Source organism: Perognathus longimembris, chromosome 28 (assembly GCF_023159225.1).
Source record: "Perognathus longimembris pacificus isolate PPM17 chromosome 28, ASM2315922v1, whole genome shotgun sequence".
Classification (NCBI taxonomy): domain Eukaryota; kingdom Metazoa; phylum Chordata; class Mammalia; order Rodentia; family Heteromyidae; genus Perognathus; species Perognathus longimembris.
In genome coordinates this window covers 65,943,547-65,957,420 of record NC_063188.1, presented here as the reverse complement: position 1 = coordinate 65,957,420, position 13,874 = coordinate 65,943,547, and the positions used below count along the sequence as shown (strand labels likewise).

Sequence of the window (13,874 nt, the reverse complement as noted above, 5' to 3'; positions counted from 1 at the left end):
TTACTAACATGTACATAGTACCCAAGGCAATCCATAGGTTCAGTGCAACTAAAATACCATCTCATCTCAGGAATATAAAATCATCCTAAATTATATAGGAGCACAAAAGATGCTAATGATAAAAGCCATCTTGAGGGGCTGGGAATATGGCCTAGTACCAAGAGTGCTTGCTTCATATACATGAAGCCCTGGGTACAATTCCTCAGCACCACATATATAGAAAAGGCCAGAAGTGGTGCTGTGTCTCAAGTGGCAGAGTGCTAGCTTGGAGCAAAAAGAAGCCAGGGACAGTGCTCACGCCCTGAGTCCAAGCCCCATGACTGGCAAAAAAAAAAGCCATCTTGAGAAAAAAAGCACACATTTAGAGGTATTATACTACCACACTTCAAAATACATTCAAAGCTCTAGCAGCTAAACTAAAAAGTTTCTGCATAGCAATCAATAGAATGAAAAGATAGCCTAGTCAATATGAAAAAAATTGCCAGGCTAGGCACCAATAGCTCTCACCAGTAATCCAGGATATTCTGAAGGCTGAGATCTGAGTATACCAGTTCAAAGCCAGTCCAGTCAGGAAAATTTATGAGACTGGTATCTCCAATTAACCAGCAAAATTCTATCTATAAGTGGAGCTATAGCTTATGTAGTAGAGCATAAGTCTCGAGTATAAAAGGTCAGGGACAGCACCCAGTCCTTGAGTTCAAACCATACTACTAGCACGTGTATGCACACAAACACACACCCACACACCACACCCACACATACATAACATACAAACACAACACCAAACACACACACTGTTCAAGCCTGTTATCCTAGTTCAGGAAAAGGACACCTGAGGATGAAGGTTTGAAGCCAGTCGGGATACAAAAGTCTATGAGACTTTTTAAATTGTTTTTGCATTTTGATACTATGTTTTATTTTTATTTAAAAGGTGATAAGCAGGTGGGTTACAATTATACATGTAACAGTGTTTTTAAAGACCATTACCCCATCTATCATTTTCTCCCACTGACCCCTCCCTCCCTCTCCTCCCCCCAAGTTGTAAGGTTCATATCCAACATAGGGTCAATGATTATCAATGTTGCATTAGTTCATCCTTTGTCCTGTTTCTGTGATTCCCTTCCCCTTCCACTGATTGAATAATCAGACTCTGATCTCCAATTAGCCACCAAAGAACCACAAGTGGAGCTGTGTAGCTCAACTGGTAGAGCGCTAGGTTTGTGTGAAAAAGCTAAGGGAGAGTACCCAGGTCCTGAGTTCAAGCCCCAAGGCCAGCAAAAATGTAATTAGAACCAGTGCATAAAAAGGGTTGAAAAGGCATCTCAATGGAAGTGTACCTGCTGAGCAAGCCCGAGACTCTGAGTTGAAACCCATGTTACAAAAAAAGAAATTTTAATTAGAAGTTCACACTATATAAGGAACTCAATTCAACCACAAAACAAAAGCAGAACAAATAATATAATTGGAAAATGGGCAATAAACTTAAGAAGATACTTCTCAAAAGAAGATATACAAATGATATGTGTATAAAAAATGTTGTCTCTTCTATGATGTTTCATTTTGTAGTATAAGACCCAAAAGGCTAGATGGGTAAACATTTCTGAAAGTTCTGGCCACAAAACATGATGGATATTTGATGTCATTGATATGATAATTATTAATTTGACCATAACATATACATTTATTGAACAAGCACCACTTTTATTGATAAAAAGTAAATATATTCATGGTCAAATAATTTTTTTAAATGAGTTAATTTCATGAGAATGTTTTAGAATAGGGGAAATCATTATTTACTTTGAAATAAGTAATGTTTGTAAGGTCTGCTTGGCATATGTTAAAGACAAAAGAATATTTAGGCAACTAAATGCAATTAAAATATAGGCACATACAAATCTATATCTTACATAGAATGTATTTTAAAGGAGACATTTTTCTTTCAGAAATTACTTTCAAAAACATTACTTCTCCCTCCTGTGGTAAAAAGTTTAACTTCATTTCCACTTCCTACAACCTCTATCAAAGCAGATAGCATAGATGCTTACTTTTCTTTCTGTTTCTGTTTTTTTATTTTTATTTTTTGGTGCCGGGCCTGAGGCTTGAACTCAGGGTTGGGTACTATCTCTGAGTCTTTTCCCTCAAGACAAGCACTCTACCACTTCAGCCACATCTCAACTTTTGGCTTTTTATAGGTGATTAATTAGAGATAAGTGTGTTGTACATTGTTTGCCTTGGATGGCTTCAAACCTTGATTCTCAGATCTCAGCCTTCTGAGTACCTAGGGTTACAGGCATGGGCCCCTGGTGCCCAGAAAAACTGATATTTTTTTAAAGAAAGATATAATTAATTTCCATTTGGAATATATTCACTAACAAACAAGCTAACATATTCCCTGGTCTTTTACTCTATAAGTTTTATTATCATATATCCATTTAACTACCATTTATTGAAAAATTAATTTCGTCTTGCTCTAGGCTCTAGAGGAAACACAAACCATGTTTAAATTCTTGTTTGCAAGAAAGTACCATTCACAATTTCTATAACACAAATTTTACAACTCCTACAATATATCATATAAGAAGATCATAGGAGGAAAAATGCATTATACCTACAATGGATAGGGATATGTCTAGTTATATTTTCAATTAAAACCTAGAAAGTGAAAAATCAAGCCAGGTAGCTACTCAGGAGGTTGAGATCTGAGGGTCGAGGTACTAAGCCAGTCCAGCCAAGAAAGTCTGTGAGACTCTTAACGTCAATTAACCACCAAAAAGGCAGAAGAGGAGCTGTGGCTCAAGGGGTAGACCACCATAGCCATGAGCACAAAAAAGTTCAGGAATAGTGCTAAGGCCCTGAGAGCAAACACCAATACTGGGCAAAACAAGTATGAAAATATAATGTTTTATTTCCAGAAAATAAATTTCTCAGGGGGGAGGAGGGAATGAAAGAGGAGGTAATACACAGTAAAAGAAATGTATCCAATGTCTAATGTATGAAACTGTAAACTTTCTGTACATCAGGTTGAAAATAAAAGAAAAAAAATAAATTTCTCACAAGAATAAAAACACTCAAGATATGGAAACAAGAGAGTCTTAATGTCCTGTACATATTTTTTTTATTTCTATGTATTTTATTTTTAGTTATTCTTTTCTTTCATCTCTTCATTTTCTGTACCTTGTATTTTTTTTTTTTTTTTTGGCCAGTCCTGGGGATTGGACTCAGGGCCTGAGCACTGTCCCTGGCTTCTTTTTGCTCAAGGCTAGCACTCTGCCACTTGAGCCACAGCGCCACTTCTGACCGTTTTCTGTATATGTGGTGCTGGGGAATCGAACCCAGGGCCTCATGTATACGAGGCAAGCACTCTTGCCACTAGGCCATATCCCCAGCTCCTGTACCTTGTATTTTGTATATAAGATTATTTGACCAGGGGAAGGGAAAGGGAATCACAGGAACAGCAGGACAAAGGATGAAATAATGCAACATTGATACTCACTTGACACTAGGATGGATATCAACCCTACAACTTGAGGGGTGGGAATGGGAGTAGGGAGGGGTAAGCAGGAGAAAATGAAGGATTGGGTAATATTGCTTTAAAACAAAAGTAATCATTATCTTACCTATGTAACTGTAACCCCCCTGCTCATCATCCTTTCAATAAAGATAAAATTAATAAAAAACATACAAATGTTTAAAAGAACAACAACACTCATACAGAATTACATGGGAAGAAACCCTGTGTCAAACCATTTGGTCCAATATATACTGATGGATTTTAAAATACTTGCTGGCATGTTTAACACAGAAAAAGGGAAAAAAGAAATGAGATAGTTTTCCTTGACATCTATAAGTTTTCAAAGTCACAAAATTGTGAAAAATTCTGATGATCACCAAAAACATTTCAACAAAAGAGGTTTCTAAAATTGTTGTGGCTCATGCCTAGATTCCAAACTACTCAGAAGGCTGAGAGCTAACAGTTTGCAGCCAGCTGCTGAAGCAGACATACCTGTGAAATTCTTATTGCAAATTGATCAGCAAAAACCCAGAAATGGAGCTGTGGTTCAAGTGGTAGAGCACCAGCCTTGAGTGATAAAGCTAAGGGAAATCACCCAGGCTCTGAGTTCAAGCTCAAGTACTAACACACACACACACAAAAAAAAACTTATTTGCATTATCGAACAACTTGTCTATTTAACAATTCAACTACTATGGAATGTGTGATAATCATTATAAAGCTCATAGTTATGCTTTAGAGATATTCACAAGATCTCAAATCTTTATTATCTAACAAGTAACAAGCTTTTGTGAAATATACTTAAACATAAACACACAACACAACCACAGTAAAAGGCTGTCTAGAGCAGAGCAAGAGGGAAGTCACTGCTAATCAGTATGAGGTTTCTTTCTAGGGCCACAAAAGTATAAAAATTAAGTTGGGTCCTGGTGGCTAAGACTATAACCCTAGCTATTCAGGAGGGTGAGATCTGAGCGTCACAGTTAGAAGCCAATAGGGACAGGAAAGTCTGTGACACTTTTATCTCTAACCAGCCAAAGAGCTGAAATGTAGCTGTGAGTCAAATGGTAGAGTGCTAGCCTTGGGCAAAAAAGCTCAAGGTCTCTGCCAAGACTCTGAGTTCAAGCCTCACAACCTGCACAAAACAGTATTAAAATTTAGATTGTAGCTGATCATCACTGGCTCACCCCTATTAGCCTAACTACTGAGGAGGCAGAGACCTGGAGAATGGTGGTTCAAAGCAGGTCCAGGCAAAAAAATTCTGCAGACTTCATCTTTAATCAACCAACAAAAATCCAGACTGGTGAGAGCAAGTAAAGGAGTGATATTGTTCAAAAAGAAATATACTCTTTACCTTACTTATGTATGTGCAACCCCTCTGTACATCACCTTTATAATAACAATAAATTTTTTTTAAGCCAGGCTGGGTATGTGGCTCGGGTCCTAGAGCATCAGCCATGAGCAAGCAAGCTTAGCAAGTACCAGCAGTAAGTAAATTTTAAATTTTGGTTATGTACAACCCTGTGAACATGATAAAAAAATAAGGAATTGGACACTTCAAATGGGAAAATTGTATAATATGTATATGAATTGTGTAGTAAAAATTCAGACCATGATAAGCCCTGTGATGTCTTGTAAATTAAATATTGTAGGAATATACAAAAAGAAGAGATTTACTCCTGACATGAGCATATGGGACTTCTTGAAGAAGGTCAAATGTAATTTGAAACTTGAAAGATAACCAGAACTCTGAGAAGCAGACAGCCAAGAACAACGAATGAGGAGGAAGGGCATTTCACACAAAGAAAGCAATTTGAAGAAAGGCACTGATACCAGAAAGGTTACAGCAGGCTACACAAAGTGAGACTAGTGCTCGTCTACAAACCATTGTTGTTGATTAGGTATAATGTATACATTAAAGTGGAGAGCAGCTTTTTAGAAAATTTTATAATGATTTGTCATTACTAGAATTGGTCAGGTACAGGTGGCTCATGCCTCTAATCCTAGTAACTCAGGAGGCTAAGATCTGAGGCTCACAGTGCAAAGCCAGTCAGCCCAGGCAGGAAACACTGGCAGTCTTATCTTCAATCAACTACCAAAAAGCTAGAAGCAGTATGGCTCAAGTAGTAAAGCACTAGTCTTGAGTAGAAAAGCTAACTGAGTTCAAGCCCCAGTGCTGGCACAAAAAAAAAATCAAAAATCAGAAAAACAAAACCTTTATGAAGAGGATCACAAGAGCCCAATAGCTATACCCTTATGATCACATAAGATGATGCTAAGTGAAATGAACTCCATTTTATGGAAATGATTGTTATATCACAGTTGTAACTACTTTCAATATCCCATGTGTATCTGTAGTTTATACTGTTGATGATGCTCTTGTATCACCTTCTTGGATTGTATCTACACTATCTCTGTAATCTTATCTGAGTATATTGGAAATCGTGTATACTGGTATTAGAATTAGGAAATTGAGAGGGAATACCAAAATTGAGAGACAGAGGGTAAATTAAGAGAAACAACAACAAAAGCAATACTTGCAAAACTGTATGGTGTAAGCGAACTGAACACCTCAGGGGGGGAAAGGGGGAGGGGGAGGGGGGCATGAGGGACAAGGTAACAACAGTACAAGAAATGTATCCAATGCCTAACGTATGAAACTGTAACCTCTCTGTACATCAGTTTTATAATAAAAACTTTAAAAAAAAGAAAGTAACAGAAAAGAAAGTAAAATCATTTTTAATACTGATCACGTGATAGTGCATGAAATGATCAAATATTTTAAATATAGGAAAATATTTCTGATAAAGTGTCAGATTAAAAATAAAAGTTTAGGGCTGGGGATATGGCCTAGTGGCAAGAGTGCTTGCCTCGTATACATGAGGCCCTGGGTTCAATTCCCCAGCACCACATATACAGAAAATGGCCAGAAGTGGCGCTGTGGCTCAAGTGGCAGATTGCTAGCCTTGAGCAAAAAGAAGCCAGGGACAGTGCTCAGGCCCTGAGTCCAAGCCCCAGGACTGTCCAAATAAATAAATAAATAAATAAATAAATAAAAGTTTAAAAAGATATTCCGTGTGTGTGTGTGTGTGTGTGTGTGTGTGTGTGTGTGTATTCATTTGTATATTTGTGTGTACTTTTACCTGGGTCCATATTTAGATTGCCTGGCTATATGGTATCTGTCAAGTATATGTGATCTCTAGAGGCTTCATTCCTTAATTCTAAGATAGTATAATTCAAAAGGATTATAGTAAGTCTTCCTAGAATGGTAATTTTTATGTTTTCTTTTTTATTTTTTTGTGTGTGTATGTGTGTGTGTGTGCGCGTGTGCATGTGTCCTCTTGAGCACACATGTGCACACTAGTACTGAGGCTTCAACTCATAGCCTAGATGCTTTTTCACTCAAGTTGATACCCCGCCAGTTTGTGGTTAATTGGAGATACAAGTCTCATTAAGTTTCCTGCCTGGGATGGTTCTAAGTCCTAATCCTTACATCTCAACCACCTGAGTAGCTAGATTTACAGCTGTGAGCCACCAGCACTACACTAGAAAATTTTTATGTCTGGAACTCCAATAAATAAATAATACTAAGTATTTTTTTTCCTGCTGGTTTTGGAGCTTGAACTTAGGGCCTGGGCACTGTCCCTGAGCTCCTTTTGCTCAAGTCTACTGTTCTACCCCTTGAGCCACAGCTACACTTCTGGCTTTTTCTGTGATTGAGATAAGAGCCTCATGGACTTTCCTGCCTGGGCTGGCTTTGAGCCCTGATCATCAGATCTCAGCTTTCTGAGTAGCTTGGATAACAGGCTTGAGCCACCATTGCAAACCCATGATAAGTATTTCAAAAATCAGATTCTTACTCATCTGAGAGTGATTATCTATATGTTTTTTTCTGTCATGTATCACTAAATTTTAATAATAATTGCAGATACAAGCCATACTTACACATGTGGAGTTGTCGTACAAAGCTGGAGATGTTGCTATGTTTGAAATATTTTGGAAGCACTTGTTCAACAAATGATTTTTCATCTACTATTTGAAAGCTGAGTCCACTCTAGAAATAACAGAAAATCAAAGTAGTCATTTATGAAGAAAAAAAATGGAAGTTTTAACAAAGTAATATTTCAACAATGCTTTAGGAACTAACAACTGTAAGGACTTGTAAAAATATAAAGCCCATATAACCAATACACTCAGTGTGGAGGTGTAGCTCAGTGGTAAAGTGAGGTAAAGCCCTGGGGTCAATCCCAACAGTTATAAAACATACTTTATAAAGTATATGACAGGCTGGGAATGTGGCTTAGTGATAGAATGCTTGCCTGGCATGCATGAATCCCTGGGCTCAATTCCTCAGTGCCACATAAACAGGAAGAAAAGCCGGAAGTAGTGTTGTAGCTCAGTGGTAGAGTGCTAGCCTTGAGCAAAAGGCGCTCAGGGACAGTACCCAGACATGGAATTAAAGTCCCAGGATGGGCAAAATAAATAAATAAATTATATGATAGAGGGAAACCATGGGGGCCAATGTAACTAACAAGACATGGACCCACAAACATTGAAAACACTTACAAAGCTTGGCATTGGTGGCTCATTCCGGCAATCCTAGACAATCAGGAGTAGTAGTATTCAGAATTTTATCCAACTGTAGATTATTTACTTTATTGTAAATAATGGTGAACAGTAAATAGTTTTATATTCAAAACAGCAAGACCATATCAAATAATTTTAAAACAATTAAAAGTTAAAAAGTACTGGAGTTGTGTTTCATGGTAAAGTGCTTGACTAACAAGCACAAGGCCTTTAATTCAAATCCTAGTACTGCTGAACATAAATATTTTAAAAATGCGTAAATGTAGCCAGGTGTTGGTAGCTCATGCTTGTAATCCTTGCTACCCAAGAGTCTGATATCTGAGGATGAGAGTACGGAGCTAGCTCATGCTGGAAAGTCTAAGTCTACAATAAACTACTCAGAAAAAGCTGGAAGTGGTGCTGTGGCGTAAATGGTAGAGCGCTAGTCTTGAGAAAAAAAAATCCACACGTTTTAACCATTCACAATACACAAAATAAGAACTTGCACTTGTACACTGTAACTGAAAAACAATTAAGTTCCAATGTATATAGGAGAATATTTTGCTTGTTTGAAAGACTATGAAACTTGAATTTTCTAGTAATTTTCTTTGTTTTCCCATTTACAGCTTTGTGTTTGCTATACTCTCACTGATTGAGGCTAATTTTATTTATTTCCTTCCCCAATAAAATCAGAAATTCTCATTGCAGCTTTACATTTGTTTATCCTCATATACCACTCAGGAAATATCCAGGAATATGACACAGTAGTGGACTAAACATTAACTACTTGGAGAGACAAAGTTTTGCTACAAATGTGGGCATTCCATTTAAATGAGTGAACTATACTTGTGGCTTTCTAAACAAAGTTGTGGAGTATAAATAGTGTAATATCATCCTTTCATTACTAATGAGATCTAGTATATCTGGGGATCTTTATAATATATTTTAATATTTTGTACTAGACTATCTCATTTTGGTTAAAAATAGCAGGTAGAAAACAACTCCCACTCATACTAAGTATTACAAATGTAAATGAAACATGTATACTGAAATTATCTTTAAAAATAAAGTGATAAATCTACAGCTTCAGGGTTCTGAATTTTGACAAAGAGATCAAAAACATGCCCTGGAGTAAAGATGACACCTTCAACAAATGGTGCTGGGGAAACTGACAGTAAACCCTTATCTCATGCCTTGTACAAAAATCAATTAGAAATAGATCAGAGGTCTTAATGTAACATCTGAAACTTTTGAAATTACCATAAAAAGCAGAGTGGACATATTTAAAGAGAGAGGTATAGAAAATTATTTTCTGAAAAGGTCTCAATTTTCTCAGAAATAAGAGCAAGAATTGACAAATGAGATGACATCAAACTAAGAAGTTTCTGCACATCAAGAAAACAATTTCCACAATCAAGAGATAACCCACAGAATGGGAAAAAAATCTTTGCCAGGTATTCAATGGATAAAGGACTGTCATTCAGAGTATACACAAAGCTCATACAATTAAATGGTAAGTGAACAAATAATTCAATTAATAAGTGGGCCAAGGAATTAAACATACATCCTCAGAAGAATTACAAATGACTAGTAAATATGTGAAGGAATTTTTCAAATACCATAGCCAGAAAGACATGCAAAGCAAACGTACACTAAGATTCCAAGTTCCCTCAGTCACCATGTTAATCATCAAGAAAATTTAAAAATAATGTTAGTGAGGATGCAGTAAAACTTTAGGAACCCTCGTGCACTGTGGTTGGGAATGTAAACTAGTACAATCACTGTGAAAAAAATCAGTATAGAGTTTCTCAAATATGAAATAGACCTACCTTATGATCCTGCCATACCACTTTTGGTATGTTGTATATTCATAGTAAAGAATTGATATAAACAATAAGAAAAAAGCCAATCTAATTAAAAATGCACGAGACTTGAACAAAGCCCTTTGCTGAAAAGGATGCCATGGTTGAATAACATCAAACAAGTGATCAAACTTATTAGTCCTCAAGGTATTCAAATTAAACCCATAGTGAAATATCCTTACATATTCTCAAAAATGATAAAAGTTAAAAATACAGAAAACTGTAACCTATGGTAAATATGGGGCAAAATGAAAAAGAGCACACACTGATCATCAGTGTTGTATTATAATGAAAAATACCATGTCATAATCTTTTCAAATTGAACATGTTTCTCGTATTGTCCAGTATGGTTATTTTCCTGTGAATATAACTTATTGTAGATGTGAGTTCATAGCAACAAGAGCTATGAGAAGAATGTTCATAGTAGTATAGCTTATTTTGAATAAGCCTAAACAATAAAAATAATTCAAATATCCATCCAAAATACAGTATAGAAATATACCAAATTTGAGAGACAAAGGACAAATAAGACAAACCATTCCAAAAGCAATACTTACAAAACCATTTGGTGTAAATCAACTGCACAACTCTTGGGGAGAGAAGGAAAGGGAGAGGGAGGAGGTTGGGGAAAAATGAGGGAGGAGGTAACAAGCTGAACAAGGAATGTACTCACTGCCTTACATATGAATCTGTATCCCCTCTGTACCACATTTTGACAATAAAGAAAAAAGTTTAATAAAAAAGAAACTGGACATTAACAATGAAAGGAAATGGGAAACTTGACTTCAAACCTAAGTACCACCAAGCCAAGAAAAAAATGATGATGTTATTTCGAGTGAACCTACTCAAAGGCTGACCGATTTTGTCTGTCATTAACTTGCTTAGTAGGAAACCCTACTCAGGAGCAATATCACTTAATGTCACCAGGCGGCACTCTCACCCACCCCACCCTACTACCACAGGTTCCCGCCCCCTCCCCAAGGATTTCCAGTTCAACCATAGCAACAGAGTGATACCCAAAATAAGAACAGGTGCAGAGCCTGTTTAGAACACATTAGAATAAGTATTACTCATTATTTCTGGTGAGTCTAGGTCAATTCCTCCTGTCACAATAATAAAAGTAAATAAAAAGAATCCTGCTATCCACTAGTACAATGTCAGAAATCAAGAGTATCCTCTTCCCTATGGCAAAGCCAAGGCCCCCAAAGAAAAAAACTAAAAGCATAAAATGATGTTCAGAAAAAAAAATCTCTTCTCAAACACATGTACAGCTTGATGTAGAGACACAAGAGACCTCTTGTAAGCTTGTTGTGTAAACCCCGAAGTTTGAAACAGAATGAATTTAGAAGCCCTATTGTACTTTCAACGTTTTAGTATAAAGTCTTAATGTAGAGCTATGCACAGAGGTACAATCAGTTCAAATATTACTTTCTACCAACAAACTTCGTGTAAAAAGAGACATAATAATAATAACTAGAACACATGTATAAGGAAAATCAGTGAGGTACAGAGAAAAGTTCTGAATTTTTAAATTTTTCATTGTTATTGTAAATGTGATGTACAAGATTGTTAGAGAATAAATTAAATATGTAACTTGGAAAATTGGACTTTTTCACTAAGATGATATAACCTTTGAGGAAATTTTGGCGGTTGAATAGGATTGCAACAAGAAAAATGTATACACTGGGTGTCAGTGGCTCATGCCTATAATTCTTAATCAGGAGGCTGAAATCAGAGGATCAAGATTCAAAGCCAGCTTGGGCAGGAAAGTCCACAGCACTTTATCTCCAATTAATCATCAAAAAGCTGGAAGTGGTGCTGTGGCTCAAGTGATAAAGTAATGAGAGCAACCAGTTTCCATATTATAATTTTGTTTTCAAAAAGTTGAGCACCAGTGACTATCTACTCAGGATCCTGAGATCTCAAGTTCATAGTTCAAAGCCAGCCCAGGCCACAAAGACCATGAAATATTTATCTCCTATTAATCACCAAAGACCCAAAAGTGGAGCTATGGCTCAATTTGTAGAGCACCAACCTTGAGTGAAACAAGTTCAGGGACAGCGCACAATTTGTGAAAAATATACACACTGGATGTCATTGGTTCATATATATAATTCTAGCTACTCAGGAAGGTGAAATCTGAGGATCAAGGTTCAAAGCAAGCTCCAATAGGAAAGTCCATGGGATTCTTATTTCCAATTAACTACCAAAAAAAGCTGGAAAGGGAGCTCAAATTTGTAGAGTAGGTATAAGAGCTTGGGGATAGTGTCCCCACACATACACAGAAATGATGGAAAAGGGTAATAATAACATTTTTAGAAAATAATGTTTTGGGTCTGGAAATGTGTTTAGTGGTAAAAGTGCTTGATTAGCATGCATGAAGGCCTGGGTTCTATTCCTCAGTACCCCATAAACAGAACAAGTCAAAAGTAGCATTGTGGCTCAAGTGCTAGAGTGATAGCCTTGAGCAAAAGCTCAGAGACAGTGCCCAGGCCCTGCGTTCAAGCCCCAGGACTGGCAAAAAGAAAAGAAAATAGTGTTTTGCTGTGTAACTACACATTTTTCTAAAGCCATCAATTAACTCATCCAGAAGGTATGTAACTCATCCAGAAGTTATGTATCTCTCTAATAATTGTATAAACCTCTTGTGAAACTAGAGTCAGTCACTCACTGCTTTCATATTTATCTCAGTGGTTATTCAATAAATGAACAGCTATATTGCTTTATACTTAGATAATAAAGAATACTATGTATGTCTGTTGAACTTCATTGTTTACCAAACATTTTTGTACATATTCTTTTGCAAATACTTAGGTTGAAGGTATTCAGGCAGATATATCACCTACTTTAATCATAAAAATCCCTAAGTAGGACTCAAGAGGATTATGTTCTCTAAACTCTCTGAATCCATTTGTTTTCTTTCACTTTTTGAGGTTTTTGGAGGGGGGGGGCAGATGGGACCCAGGGCTCATGTGGTAAGGTAAGTAGTCTAGCACTGGGTCACATTCCTAGCTCCTTATTGCATTAAGTGTTAACATTTTACTTCAAGACTGCTTCCTTTTCAATCTGTATTAAGAAGATATAAATGAAATAACACACTCTGTAACATTTGTTTCAACAACATTAGAGTAGGTCCTGTCCATAAAACAGGAGGGGGCCAGTACAGGAATGGGGTCCTCTGGTACGGGGACCATCCCTTTATTGATCAGTTAGTGCAGTTGTCTGTGTTACTTGGGAGTTCTTTGTCCCAATTTGAGTGTGCGTTTCTTTTTTTATATAATCAATAAAAAGTTTTACCCAAGTTTGTCATGATGTTGATTAGTGGATTAGAGAAGTAGCCACAATCTTCCTGTCACAGATCCTGTAGGGTTGGGAAAAAGCAAAGGCCAGTCTGGGCTAGACCTAAAGCAATTCCCTGGAAGCCCTCCCCTCTCAGGTCTGAGCCAAGAACTAGGCTAGAAAAAGCCACCTGGGCTGGTGGGAAGGAAACTGTCTGAGGCTGTGTCAATAGTTAACTAGTCCTCTGGTAAACATCCAAAAGAGTCATTTTAGGGACACTTAGAGGAAAAGCATCTGTTACTAATAAAAGAAGGGCTTCTAGGGGTGGCACGAGAAAAGAGAACTTGTTTGGCATGAACCTTAGGTTCACCTCTAGTTAGGCCAACAACAACACACAACATACATATCTTGACAGTAAGGACGGATGACTTGCTAGCTAGTGTGTTCGACTTTTTGACAAATACCCACGAGTGGGAAACAGGTCCCAGGTATCCCCAGATGTTAGACAGTCTCTCTCCTCACAAGGCTTCCTCCCTCCCAAGGCTTGTTACCTTAGTCCAGCGAATCACATTCTCAAATGCAGAGTCGTCTACTATCGTCCACAATTTGAGAAGAAAGCTAGGAACGTGAACCTTCTCACCGGCACTACACATCCC

General features: G+C 37.1%; 1 protein-coding gene across 1 annotated transcript in view; it reads right to left on the bottom strand.

The window, feature by feature from the left end:
• The window catches only part of LOC125343088 (heat shock factor protein 3-like), a 44,598-nt gene extending 30,727 nt beyond the window's left edge, over positions 1–13,871 (bottom strand). Inside the window, exons 1-2 of the mRNA XM_048335382.1 lie at positions 13,770–13,871; positions 7,457–7,565 (exon numbers count right to left, since the gene is read on the bottom strand). Coding sequence (XP_048191339.1) covers positions 7,457–7,565; positions 13,770–13,871 — 211 coding nt within the window. The remainder of the gene's footprint in view (positions 1–7,456; positions 7,566–13,769) is intronic.
• Between the last annotated feature and the right edge of the window lie 3 nt (positions 13,872–13,874).